Raw genomic sequence first — 13,963 nt, forward strand, 5'->3', positions numbered from 1 at the left:
GGAAGCTAGAAGGGGCCTGCTGTGGCCCGAGTGTGAAGGGTTGATGCGGGGCTGGGGGTGGGGGGCGGGGGTAGCGTCGGAGGGGCGGGGACTTTTGGGGCTGCTTTTTTTTTTTTTTTTTTTGAGGCGGAGTCTTCACTCTGTCGCCCAGGCTGGAGTGCAGTGGCGCGATCTCGGCTCACTGCAAGCTCCGCCTCCCGGGTCCGCGCCATTCTCCTGCCTCAGCCTCCCAAGTAGCTGGGACTACAGGCGCCCGCCACCGCGCCCGGCTAATTTTTTGTGTTTTAGTAGAGACGGGGTTTCACCGTGTTAGCCAGGATGGTCTCGATCTCCTGACCTCGTGATCCGCCCACCTCGGCCTCCCAAAGTGCAGGGATTACAGGCGTGAGCCACCGCGCCTGGCCGGGGCTGCTTGAAGGGTGAGTTTTTCCCCGAGTGGAATGGAAGAGCAGTGGACACTGAATCATGAGAACACGGATCTGGTTCATGTTATTAAAAGGACAGTGTAGGCCGGGCGCGGTGGCTCACGCCTGTAATCCCAGCACTTTGGAAGGCTGAGGTGGGCGGATCATGATGTCAGGAGTTCGAGACCAGCCTGGCCAACATGGTGAAACCCCATCTCTACTAAAAATACAAAAAAATACAAAAATTAGCCAGGTGTGGTGCTGCAGGCCTGTAATCCCAGCTACTTGGGAGGCTGAGGCAGGAGGATCACTTGAACCCTGGATGGAGGCAGATGTTGCAGTGAGCTGAGATCGCCCCGCTGTACTCCAGCCTGAGTGACACAGAGAGACTCCATCTCAGAAACAAAACAAACAAACCAACAGAAAAGGGCGGTGTAGCGCCTGAGCGAAGAGAGCATTGCCAGGGCAGGGGCAGGGGTAGAAGCTGAGAGACTGAGATTGCTGAGCCCACAGGCGCAGTGGCAACCCTGGAGGGGCTGCCTGTGGGCTGATCCACACTTGGCTCCGCACAGGGCTCCGGGCAGTCGTGGGCACTGGGTCCCAGCGGTTTAGGGCCCTGACGCTGTCTCATGCTTTTGTGCAGCGACCCTTACAGTACTTGCTAGAAATAAGACATGGCATGAGTGCCTGCAGGTGGGCTCCCGTGCTTTCAAGAGCTGAATGGTATTGAATTTCCTAACCCTCTTACGTGCACCCTGGAGACAGATGGAGGACTTTGCTGTTTCTTCAGACAAGCAGGGCTGTGACTCACAGGCCGGAGAGCACCACCTCCGAGTGCTGGCGGAGCCTCACCAAGATCAGGGTTTACAGAGTCTTGCCTGCACTTAGATGCACTTTAAAATCGCAGAAAGCCTTCGAGTTTTCTGGGGGTGGGCAGTAGGGGGATTGCACAAAACCCCTGTGTTTGGGCATGCCTGTTGATTAGAGAGCTTTGTACCTGTAGCTGGAGGCGGTCACTGCTGCTCAGGGCCAGGTGATCACCATTAGAGTCATGAGGTCTCCATCCTCTGTTAGTGATACTTGCAAAGGGAGTGACACCTTAATCCTTGGCTATGATGTTGAAGTAGTTAATCAAACTCTGAGTTTATGAAAGAAGCATGGGGGACAGTGGGAGGAGCTAGTCTCCCTCCCCCAAAACTTCAGCCATCTCTAGGGTACAGTGCTGGCTTTGTTGGTGGCAGGATGGGTCTGGGGAAGTAAGAGAATGAAGGTGTGGGAGGTGGAAGGACCATGGTAACCTGCCTCCTTGAGTGGAGGGAGGCCCACCCTGCCATTGCCTTAGCCACGCCCAGCCCAGCCAGCCCTGAATTCCGGGGTGTTCTGTGCCATGTTGCCTCGTGGCTTCAGACAGCAAGTGCCATGACAGTCTTCCTTGGGATGAGTCTCTCCACCGGATGTGCAGGAGTGAGGTTCTACTGCCCAGAGTGACGCAGAAGAGTCTGAATCTCACAGCCTCCTCTAGGCCCCGAAGAGAACAGTGTTCTTTAGTTGGGCCGACTGAGTTTACATGTGAAGGGCCACCTGGCTGGAAGAAAAGCTGAGGAAGGAAATAGCATGTTAGACAGGGCTGCCCTTGAACACGCAGTGATGGATATTCAGCAGCATGTGTCGTTCTGTGAGCACAAATGCATAGAACTGCGGATTCTGAACATTCAAGAAGAGCGGCACTTTTCTGAGTTTCATAAAAACGTGAACTTGTTTAAAAAAAGGGGATGGGTGGAGAGTTTCAAGTATGGCACATGTTTTAACAAGTAAAAAATTGTCCCAGCACTTTGGGAGGCCAAAGCAGGAGGATCACTTGAGCCCAGGAGTTCAAGACCAGCCTGGCAACATAGCAAGACTCTGTCTCTTAGCTGGGCGTGGTGGCATACACTGGTAGCTCTAGCTACTTGGGAGGCTGAGGTGGGAGAATCACTTGAGCCCGGGAGTTGGACGCTGCAGTGAGCTGTGATTGCACCACTGCACTCCAGGCTGGGCAACAGAAGGAGGTTCTGTCTAAAAAAAATAATTATAATAATTCTGTAACCCTCTCTTCATTGGTGAATGAATGTGTGAGGATAGAATTTGAGGGGACTTGATTTTATGGCTTCCTTTGGTCCCCCAAGATAAAATACTCTGCAGTTGGGAAGGTCATGGGTTCAGGTGAGCTGCTGTTGTATGTGAAGCCTCGTGGTAAAGGGAACCGGCCCCGTGTGCTGGAATCAGCATAAAGAGCAGTCAGGTGCGCTTGTGAGCAAGGCAGGTGCCGTGACTCAGACTTGAGTAAACACGAAGTATGAGTTCAACCCAGAAAACTGCTCTCTCTTGGGTTTTGCAAACTTTTCAGAAATAAATCCCTAACTTTAGAAAGCTTTGGTACAAGAGCCTTGAAGGGTTTCTGGTGTTTTCTTTCCCGCCTGCACCCTAGCATCACTGTCCTGGTAACTGGGGCCAAGTGGCTGTCGGTGCTGGAAGAGAAGGCCATGAAGCCGGGTGAGTGTGCCTCTTTAATATTCATTCCCCATACTGCCAATCAAGGAAATTAAATCCATCCTATTTCCTGCTTGCGCGTGAGGCTTCAGGCACTGGGTTTAGTTTTAATCTTTTGGTGATTGTTCGCCCCAGTGGAAACCCACAGTCTTCAGATGCTCCACACGATCCTGTCCACTGGCTCCCCACTGAAAGCCCAGAGCTACGAGTATGTCTACAGGTGCATCAAGAGCAGCATCCTCCTGGGCTCCATCTCAGGTATGGCCCCAGGGGGGACGGTTCTTCCAGCCATCCCCGCCGGCCCCATAAGTATGCACACCTCTGCCCAGTGCTTGGATTCATCCCAAGGACACAGTCTGCTGGGCAGCCAATACACACAATGCCTTCTCATTATCTGAGGCAGTGATGCTCCACGAAGTCACTGTGAACTCCGAGTCAGCCCATACAGAACCCTTGCTCCTGGGGGAAATACATTTATATACACACACCTCTCACATCGATTATAGTCTTAAAATCCAAAACAATACATCTTGGTAGGTTCTATATTTTTTTTTTTTTTTTTTTTTTTTTTTGAGACTGAGTCTCGGCTTCTGTCCAGGCTGGAGTGCAGGGTCGGATCTCAGCTCACTGCAAGCTCCACCTCCCCGGTTCAAGCGCCCATTCTCCTGCCTCTCAGCCTCCTGAGTAGCTGGGACTACAGGCGCCCCGCCCACTTCACTCGCTGTTTTTGTATTTTTTAGTAGAGACGGGTTTCACCGCGGCTGCCAGGATGGTCTCATCTCCTGACCTCGCGGATCCGCCTCGCCTTCGCCTCCCAAAGTGCTGGGATTATGGCTTGAGCCACCGGCCCCAAGCCTTTTTTTTTGAGACGGAGTCTCATCACCCAGGTTGAGTGCAGTGGGTCGGATCTCAGCTCACTGGAAGCCTTCCTTGCCTCCGGTTCATGCCATTCTTCTGCCTCAGCCTCCCCGAAAGTAGCTGGGATTACAGGTCAGCCCACCTCGCCCGCTAATTTTTTTTTTTTTTTTGTATTTTTAGTAGAGACGGGATTTCACTGTGTTAGCCAGGGTGGTCTCGATCTCCTGACCTTGTGATCTGCCCGTCTCGGCCTCCCAAAGTGCTGGGATTACAGGCTTGAGCCACCGCACCCGGCCAGGTTCTGTATTTTTTGTCTTGCGAAAGGGAAAATGCAGTTCAGAAGCATTCAGTGACTTGCCCAAGGCAACCCCACTGTCAGATGCCAGAGCTGTGATGCCAAGCCCAGGAACAGAGCACCCTAACCCACCCTGCCCCGGTCTCCTGCGTGTAAGAGCGAGGCAGGGAGGCCATGTCGCCTCGTGTGACCTTGGTGGGAATGTGCCTGGGTGACTTCGGGTTTTCACTGCTCTGCAGTGTCTGAGAGTGACCGCAGAAGCTCCAGATTATAGATCTGGAGGTTACATATACATTTTAGTGAGCAGGCAAATTCCCAAAAACAGAATCCGCAAATAGTGAGAATCCACTGTATGGAAGGACAAATATTGCAACATTGTTTATATAAGTAAAAAATAGACGCTACCTGTATGCCCAGCAAAAGGAAATTGATTGAATAATTTAGGGCACATTCTTAATTTATGAAGCCATTAGAAGTGAAGAAATACACTGATGGACATTGAAACATGGTCACGATGAGTGAAAAATCAGATTGCAGAATTACAGGGTGCGGTCATTTTTGCAGGTGAAAAACAGGAATATATGAATGTGTGCATGCGCACTCATGTGTGTATAATATGGGTGTATTATATGTGGATTCCAAGTGAAAAAAAATTTTTTTTTTTGAGTCAGAGTCTTGCGCTGTCAGCCAGGTTGGAGTGCAGTGGGTGCGATCTCAGCTCACTGCAACCTCCACCTCCTGGGTTCAAGCAGTTCTCGTGCCCCAACCTCCCGAGTAGCTGGGATTACAGGCATGTGCCACCATGCTCAGCTAATTTTTCTATATTTTTAATAGAAATGGGGTTTCACCATGTTGGTCAGGCTGATCTCGAACTCCTGACCTCAGGTGATCCACCCACCTTGGCCTCCCAAAGTGCTGGGATTACAGGCGTGAGCCACTGTGTCTGGCCCCCAAGTGCATTTTTTCTCATAACTTTTTTCTTAACATAAAGTCGTGCTTTAGAACATGGTTCATGCACGTGGTAAAACAAATTCAGAGTACACAAAGGTATCCTCATTGCTGCCGTCCTCCTTCCCCAAGGAAGCCGATGTCGTTTCCTTCAGAGATGTTCTGTGCATAGGTGAGCGTGTGTGCTTGAGTGTGTGTTTGTGAGTGTGTGTAAATGGGGTGAGAGCACCCCCTTTTTACACAGATGTAGTTTAGGGTACACACCTCAATTCCCCTTCATGTGACTTAAGAGTTGATTCCTTTGCTGCCCATAGAAATCTTTGGGTCACTTTTTTTTTTTTTTTTTTTAAAGACAGGGTTTTGCTCTGTTGCCCAGGCTGGAGTGCACAGTGACATGATCATGGCTCACTGTAGCCTCCACCTCCCGGGCTCAAGTGATCCTCCCACCTCAGCCTCCTGAATAGGTAGGACCACAGGTGTATGCCACCATGCTCAGCTGTGTTTTTTTATTTTTTGTAGAGATGGGGTTCCACCATGTTGCCCAGGCTGTTGAACTCCTAAGCTCAAGTGATCCTCCCACCTTGGCCGCCCAAAGTGATGGGATTACAGGCATGAGCCACCGTGCCTGGCCTGGGTCACTTTTATTTTATTTTTTTTACACATTTGTAGTTCTGATTTTTCTCCTTGTGATTTAAAAACATACTCTCAAAGCACCTCTTTAAGAGGTGCCATTTGCCCGAAGCCTGAGGCCGACCCCCCAACCTTCCTCCCCACCGTTGGTTCCTCAGCCTGAGATGGGGGGTCTGAGACATTCCCACCAGCAGGGAGAGCAGCAGGAAGGAGGTCAGGAGCCCTGCTCAGATCTCGATGGTGGCAGAAACGAACGTGACTCACTCATTGTCGTGGGACACGTCAGTCAGTGACATGAAATGCCAGAGAAGACATCACATTTTATTCACTGCTTGAAGAAAGAAAGAAAATCACACTCCACAGTCTTGCAGCTGGGAACTTTGTTTTTCTTTTTTTCTTTCTTTCTTTTTTTTTTTTTTTTGAGACAGAATCTTGCTCTGTCGCCCAGGCTGGAGTGCAGTGGTACACACAGTCTTGGCTCACTGCAACCTCTGCCTCCTGGGTTCAAGTGATTCTTGCGCCTCAGCCTCCTGAGTAGCTGGATTTACAGGCACGTGCCACCACACCCGGCTAATTTTTTGTATATTTAGTAGAGATGGGGTCTTGCCATGTCGCCCAGGCTTGCCTCGAACTCCTGAGCTCAGGCAATCCGCCCACCTTGGCCTCCCAATGTGCTAGGATTATAGGCGTGAGCCACTGCGCCCGGCCACATTTCTGTTTTTCCAACCATTAAGTCCACGTAAACCACGGCACTCGAGCCTTCCCATGTCACGGGTCTGCCTAGGCAGTGCCTGCCAGGTGGATGTCACAGGCAAAGCTTCCATTTTCTACGATCCTGAGTCTTGAATTTCAGCGTGACCACAGGAGGTCATTTACTTAGCGGATCCTCTAGCAGGAAGGCTCGGCCAAAACGTCCATTACCAGATGGTGGTTCATTCCAAATTCCGTATCACCTCTCCCACTGCTCCCTGAAGAGAAGCCCCACCTGTCTGGGATGTTGTAGTGTGTGTCTGGGAGACTAGCTCTTTGTCCTCTTGGCACTTTCTCCTTTGTTGCTCACTAATTTAATGCAATTTGTCTGGGGCTTCTGAATTTTGAATCTCCCTTTGCCATTGCTTACAGGAGGCACCGACATCATCTCCTGCTTCATGGGCCACAATTTTTCTCTTCCTGTGTATAAAGGGGAGATTCAGGCCCGGAACCTGGGCATGGCTGTGGAGGCGTGGAACGAGGAAGGTGATGGCTCCGCCAACTGTTTCTTTCTGTGATTAGGCGTGAGTTGGGAGCTTGGGAGCGCTCGGATGTGTAACTTTGCTTGGTGATAGTTCTCCAAAACAACCCTCGGAGGGGAGGCCCCTGTCACTTGCAATGTGATGTCCTTTCCCCGCAGCTTGGCTTAACACCCACCGGGCTCCTGATCCCCAGCCCCTGAGAGGTCAGGGTCGAGCTGGAGGACAGGTGGAGACCTGTGTGCTCAGGCACGGCGGGCAGCTGGGTGGTCGCTGTGCTGCATCCGAACCCCGGTGCTGGATACACAGGCAGCCGCCAGCTCTGAGCTTCTGAGAACCTGGTCATGAAAGGGATAGTCTCCCGGTGTGCTGGGCCTGGCAGCTAGAAATCCAGCTGTGCTAGGAGGGGTGAGCAGGGCTCAGTGCAGCTGCTCTGCAGAGCAATGTGGGAGTAGTCAGTGAAGCTGAAGATGGATACGTGCCCTGTGATCTGGGAATTCCACTCCTAGAAGACTGACTTGTGATACACGCAAGAATGTTTGTAGCCCCATGATTTGTAACGGAAAACAAAATTGGGAACAATAGGAATGTCCATCCTTGGGAAGAAGAAACTCTGTGATCACAGGTGGAGAATGACTAAGTGGTGAATATGAATGAACCACAGCGAGTCCTAGTAGCCCGAACGAGCCACCCAGATGTCATGCTGAGTGAGCACAGGAAGACGCGGGACACGTAGAAGGACAGTATGTGTGTGTTCAAAGGCATGCAGAGTGACGACATATGCTATTCAGGGATGCGTGTGGATGGAGCAGAAATGTTAACACACATGGGAATAACAAATCACTACATCCCAGACAGCGATTTTGGGGAGCACACAGGGAGGGGACTTCATCTGGGAGGAACGCATTATTAGGCTGCCATGACAGGTGTGTGGGTGTGGACCATCTCTGTACCTTTGTATATGTCTGAAATATTGCATAATAAGTAATAGCTTAAGAAAGAGAGAGAGACAAGCCAGGGTGTGTGGCTGTGGTGTGCGTTGGGCTTATTTTTAATTCTCCCATACCAGGAAAGGCGGTCTGGGGAGAGAGCGGCGAGCTGGTGTGTACTAAGCCGATCCCTTGCCAGCCCACACACTTCTGGAATGATGAGAATGGCAACAAGTACAGGAAGGCGTATTTCTCCAAATTCCCAGGTTGGTTGGAGAGATGCAGAAAGAGCTGCCCAGCCTCTGCCTTGGCTGGGCCTTCTATGTCTAATTCTGTACCCTTGTCCCTCCCCTCCCATCCTGTCCCTCCCGTCTTCCTTCCCCCACCACCAGGGCTTGGAGAAGCTGCCTATAGCTCATTCTGCCAGTGGGGCGATAATGAATTTTTGGTCAATATCGTGTTGTCTTCAGCTTGAAGCTATCGTGTGCAACTGTAATCTGGTTTAGTTGAATCTCAGCTACCTCTGCCCAGAGCATCTTGGCTCCAGCCCCTGCTGCTGGGAGCTGGCAGGAGCCTCTGGTTTGCATGTGGGAGGGTGGAGGGTGCAGGGCCCACTCGCTGAAACAGGGTGATGCTTGCCTGTTCAAGAGGAATGGCATGTGGAAGTGGTGTCTGGCTCGGGTCTCTTCCTTCATGTCTCTCACCATCATCCAGTCCTCATGGAGATGCTAGAGGAAGAGTGCTCTTGTGGTGGAAGGATTTACAACCCGACATGTCACTCTCACATAGACTGACACCCTTGGGTGTCATCTTTTGAGTGGTGCCTTGCCCCAAAGCAGGGAAGTCTTTTATTTAAAGCTCTGATTCCTGCCTCCCTCTAATCTTATTTCATAAGCAGTCTCGAGTTATTGCTGCTGTATAATTCATCGTTTAGCAAGCCTTCTGTTCCAGAGTTATTTATACTCAGTACTTGCTTTCTGCAGTCTCTCAAAAGGTAATCTGGTTTAGCACAGACCACGTATGGAGAATCAGAAAGCGGCAAGTGGTAGGATTTGCCAGGGATCCTTCCTGCCTTGCGTGTTTGCGTGTCACCGTAAAAGCCATTGTGCCTGGAATAGCGCCTTTCTGCAGCAGCGTGGGGCATCCCCCCAGGGGTGGCTCAGCCTTCACTGCATACCTGCTGCACCTATGCCCCACCTTGGCTCCTGCTGTGAGCAGCTGTGTAGACAGACGAATGCAGAAAAGCAAGAGTGGACATAGAGAAACACTCTTCAGATGACCCTAAAGAGGAGGGCAGGAACCCCTGCCTTGGGAGGAGAGGCCAAAAGGATTAGAATCTCAGCTTGAGGATCCATCCAAGAAATGACTGCCCTTCATCTTCTGTAACATTGCTCTTTGAAAACTCTTTTCTGTCACTTTTTTTTGTCACATGTGCAAGGGTTCATGTGATAGATGTCTCTCAGGATTAATTTCAGGATAATCTCTTTGAAACTGATATTACTTCTTGGAGAAGACAAGTACTTTGTGATGTGTTGTATTTCCATTTTTGCCTTGGCTGCCAGGAAACTCAGAGCTGAAATCATTGCTTTGTTTTTGTAGTCCTCTTACCTTTAGAGTAAGATTTTGCTTCTCTTTAAATAATCCTATCATGAAGTCAGTTTTATAGGTAGCTTCGTCTGATACTTCCTAGGCGTAGGTGAGAGAGATGAATAAATATGGAAAGACAAAGGCAGATCAGATGATGAGATCTGAAGCTGTTTATCATGGACAGGGTGAACATAGGCTGCACTTAGACCATTCCTCAATCTCTCAGTGCTGAGAGATTCCTGGGCTGTATAGGAAATGGCGTGATGGCAAAACCAAGCAACAAGAGCAAGCCTTCCTTTCCACAACTGGGAGTGGGTTTATGGACATTGTTACCTTAAAAAATGATGCCAGGTGAAAATGTAAACAGGCCATGTGCTGGTATGGAAAGATACCCAAGAAGTTAGTAAGTGAAAATGAAAGTTTAAGAACAGAGGACATAGCATCCCTTTGATGTAAATTTTAATTTTTTTTTTTTTTTTTTTTTTTTAGTGACAGGGTCTCTGTCTGGCCCCAGGCTGAAGCGCAGTGGTGTGATCTCGGCTCACTGCAGCCTTGATCTCCAGGGCTCAAAGGATCCTTCTGCCTCAGCCTCCTAAATAGCTGGGACTACAGGTGTGTGCTACCATGCCTGGTTAATTTTTGTATTTTTTGTAGAGATGAGGTCTCTCTATGTTGCCCAGGCTGGTCTCGAACTCTTGAGCTCAAGCAATCGTCCCGCCTCGGCCTCCTCAAGTGCTGGGATTACTAGCATGAGCCACCACACCCAGCCTTGTGTAAATTTTAAAAGGGAAGTATATATGTGTGATTGTGTGAATAAATGAATAATAGGTGTGAATAAGGGCTTATATGAGTGGTGAGACGATGAGCCCATTTTGGTTTTCTTCAGGGCTTTTTATTTTTTTGAGATGGTGTCTTGTTGCCCAGGGCTGGGATGCAGTGGCACGATCTCGGCTTCTTCTTCAGCCTCCTGAGTAGCTGGGATTACAGGTGTGCGCCACCACACCTGGCTAATTTTTGTATTTTTAGTAGAGACGGGGTTTCACTATGTTAGCCAGGCTGGTCTCGAACTCTTGATCTTGTGATCCATCCACCTCGGCTTCCCACAGTGCTGGGATTAATAGGCATGAGCCACCATGCCCGGCCACTTTTTGTTATTTTTAAAAACTTAATATTTTAAAAGAAAGTAAAAGGAGACTTAAGATTTAGGTCATTGCAGATGCCACATTCCATACAGGCCTGGTCTGTTATCGGCAGTCACCTGTTCCCACTGTATTTCCACTTTTGCCTCAGCTCCCAGGAGACTCAGAGCTGAAGTCAGTGCCTTGAAGAATGAGAATGATCTAAATCTGTTCAGTCTGCTGTAGAAAGGAAGACATTGCTTCTGTAGCTTTGTTTTGCCATCACGCCACTTCCTGTGTGGTGCCCTGGAGCCAGCCCCTAGTGGATTCCTCCTGTCAGCTCAGCTTTGCAAGGGATCAAAGTGTGTCAGGGCGAAGTTTCCACAAAAGAACATTTCTTCAGGGTGGAGTTACATCTTCCTTTTTCTCTGCATTTCCGGGGTCTCAGTAATTAGGGCACAGTACTACAAATGGCCCTAAACCCCAGAAATTTCCCATCCAGTTCAAGGGAGATCTGAGTCCAGGCAAACAAGACTGTATGTTGCTGCTGGCACCAAGTTCCAGGATGAGGCCGGATTCCCAGGTGAGCGGCACAGGCTTGCAGCTCTCGTCTTCCGGGGCTGCCGTTCATAAACTCAGTTTGCTGAGTAGCCATGCGGATGTGTTCCTGCAGAAACCGGGCACATCAATTGCCAGCCTAGCAGTGGGTTTTTTTTTTCCTTACTTGTGTATGTGAATCTTTTAAAAGTCCAATGAGAAGAATTGGTTTTGTTCTCTAGCTTTGGGAGGTGGGAAGAAAGACCTGAAGGCCTGCAATTCTCTTTTTTTGCATCGGAATAACTAGCGTAGGGCTCATTTCATTCTCTTCAGCTGCCTCCCAGGGACCGTGCACTCCCTATACACAGTCCCCTTGGCCTTTGTTCCCGTAGAAGGCTCGGTTGTGGCTTGTGGCAGTGTCTCCTTCACGATGTCACATGAACGCGTGAATAGACGAGGTGGCTGTTGAGTCATAAGCTGTTTGGGTTAGCGCTTGCCTCAGAGTGGAGAAGTGCTGGGGAAGTGTCTCAAGATTTGGAGGGGAGGAGATGCCTTCTGAGGCTGCTGCTCGCCAGTGAAGACACGTCGAGATTTGGGAGTGAGAGATGCCTTTTGAGACTGCCACCCATCAGTGAAGACACGGAAGTTGGCCGCTTTACTGTTTTCCCTTCCCGGATCGCAGGGAATCTTCAGGGCGTTATTGCAGGAGGCCAGCCTGCTGCTGAGGCAGATAACTTCCGGCATTGCAAAGCGGCAGAGATGCACTTTTGATTACGGCCAGCCAGTTCCCCTCAGTGTGGCTGATCAAGGGCTGGGCGTGGGTGTCAGCAGCAGGAGGCCCCCAGCTGGTTAACTGCTCCCTTGGTGACTCTCTCAGATGCGTGGCTTCTCTTCACTGTTTGGCGCCTGGGTAGAGGATGTGGCAAAGGAACCTCTCTCCTCAGATGCTGCATCCAAAGCTGGGGTTTGATCCCTTTGGTCGATCAGCTTCACGGTGCCACCCCAGCGCGCAAGCCTTCTCTGAACAGCTGCACACGTGGCCACTCATGTGGCCTGCTGACACTGTGTTGCTGTCACCTCTGGCTCTTTCCTCTTCCCCCGCCCTTCATCCCCTGGGTTTTACCTGCTAATCAGCTCTCTGCACATGTGGCTAATGCTTTGGTTCAAGCCTGTGTGACTGGGACTGGTGCAGTAGCCTCCTTCCTGGTCATGGGCTTGTGTATTCCATTCCAAGATCTGGCCCCAACCTCTCACACCCTGTGCCCTCCGCTGCCCTGGCCACTCTTGCTTCCCAAGACGTGGCTCATTCTTTCCTGTGCTACACTCAGGGTTGTCTCCAGACCCTCCTGTTGACCCCCAGTGGCCTGGCTGAGCTTGGTCCCGCCGTCTGTGAATTCCCAGGTCCTTGCTGGTGCCCAGGGAGCTGCGTTACTCCTCGCCAGCTGTGTCAGAGCTGCCCGGGCAGCAGCCCCCCTAGAGGGCGTGTTCCTTGGGGGCAGGAACAGTCTGGCTCCCTTCTGCCCCCAGCCCCACACCAGACCTGCCTCTGGGCCCCAGTTATGTCTGTGGACCCGCACCCAGCGTCTGTCCAGGCAGCCCGTCACGGCCCCTTCTCCTCGGGGTGACCGGGCACCTCTGCTGTCCTTGCAGGTATCTGGGCTCATGGCGACTACTGCAGAATCAACCCCAAGACTGGGGGCATCATCATGCTTGGCCGGAGGTAAGGGCTGCGGAGTCGGCTTCTCTTCCCTGCAGCCTCACCTTCTCTTCCCTGCAGCCTCACCTTCCGGAGGCATGGGGGTGGAGGAGGAGGCGCTTTCTGTAAAAGTCAGTGCCTTCCTGGGCACCCCACTCCATTCCAGCATCAGGGTGTCCACACCTCTCACACCCACCGGCTGCTGCGCCATGTTTCCCCACCCCTGTGCCCATGCGCACGCCGTCCTTGGGGCTGAAGACCACCTCCGAGGAAGCATTTTCTGCTCAGTCTGCGACATGGCTGACTGTCCCCCATCTTGGACCCTTCCTGTGTCATTCCTGGGGTGGGGCATCCCTGTGCCAGCTTCCTTCCCAAGGGCTGGGTCTGGGCATGATCTACGTTTCCCTGCCCTGTGATGCGGTTCTTGGGTAGGGGGTGTCAGGGTGGGGGCCCCACGGCAAAGGCACAGCAGCGTCCACACCCGCAATGGGGGACATGTGTGCAGGTGGGAAGGGAGCAAGGTGACAGATGTTCCTACACAGAGGTGCATCCCTCGATGTCGAGCTTTAACCTGAGAGGGAGAAAGAGCTGGGTGGCAGGGCAAGGAGTTGGGGAGGGGAGTGTCCATGACTAGTCCTGGGGGATGCCATGTGGAATGGAGAGGGGGTGACCGCCCTCCCGTGGGACCCCTGGGACTTGCCTCACTCCAGAGCTGCAGTGTGGCCCTGACCTCTTCTCTCTTTCCAGTGACGGCACACTCAACCCCAACGGGGTGCGGTTCGGCAGCTCGGAAATCTATAACATCGGTACGTGCTTCCCCTCCCTGAGTGTTCTTCAGTCTCCAGGAAGGAGGAGGGTCCTGGCGGGAGCCCCAGGGGCCCTTTCCAAAGGCCCCACCTTTGGCACAACTCCGGCCCCTTGGTCTCTGGTGTGACAGTGGACGTTTATGAGCCTGACCTCCTTTCCAGAACATACCTTGCCCACACTGCTGTCCTCATAAAACCTCGAATGGGTCTTTAAGGTCCCTTTGCCCATCCTCTTCCTCATTATAGCTCATCCTCCTGGTGAGTTCTGCCGGGTTGGTTACTTGTGTCTATCTTTTTTGGAGACAGAGTCTTGCTCTGTCACACAGGCTGGAGTGCAGTGGTGTGATCTTGGCTCACTGCAACCTCTACCTCCTCAGTAGCTGGGATTACAGACATG

General features: G+C 51.4%; 1 protein-coding gene across 1 annotated transcript in view; it reads left to right on the top strand.

The window, feature by feature from the left end:
- The window catches only part of AACS (acetoacetyl-CoA synthetase), an 80,576-nt gene that overhangs the window by 58,668 nt on the left and 7,945 nt on the right, over positions 1-13,963 (top strand). Inside the window, exons 11-16 of the mRNA XM_031650921.1 lie at positions 2,872-2,936; positions 3,069-3,191; positions 6,787-6,900; positions 7,963-8,088; positions 12,715-12,784; positions 13,508-13,566. Coding sequence (XP_031506781.1) covers positions 2,872-2,936; positions 3,069-3,191; positions 6,787-6,900; positions 7,963-8,088; positions 12,715-12,784; positions 13,508-13,566 — 557 coding nt within the window. The remainder of the gene's footprint in view (positions 1-2,871; positions 2,937-3,068; positions 3,192-6,786; positions 6,901-7,962; positions 8,089-12,714; positions 12,785-13,507; positions 13,567-13,963) is intronic.

Source organism: Papio anubis, chromosome 9, assembly GCF_008728515.1.
Source record: "Papio anubis isolate 15944 chromosome 9, Panubis1.0, whole genome shotgun sequence".
In the NCBI taxonomy this organism is placed as follows: Eukaryota; Metazoa; Chordata; class Mammalia; order Primates; family Cercopithecidae; genus Papio; species Papio anubis.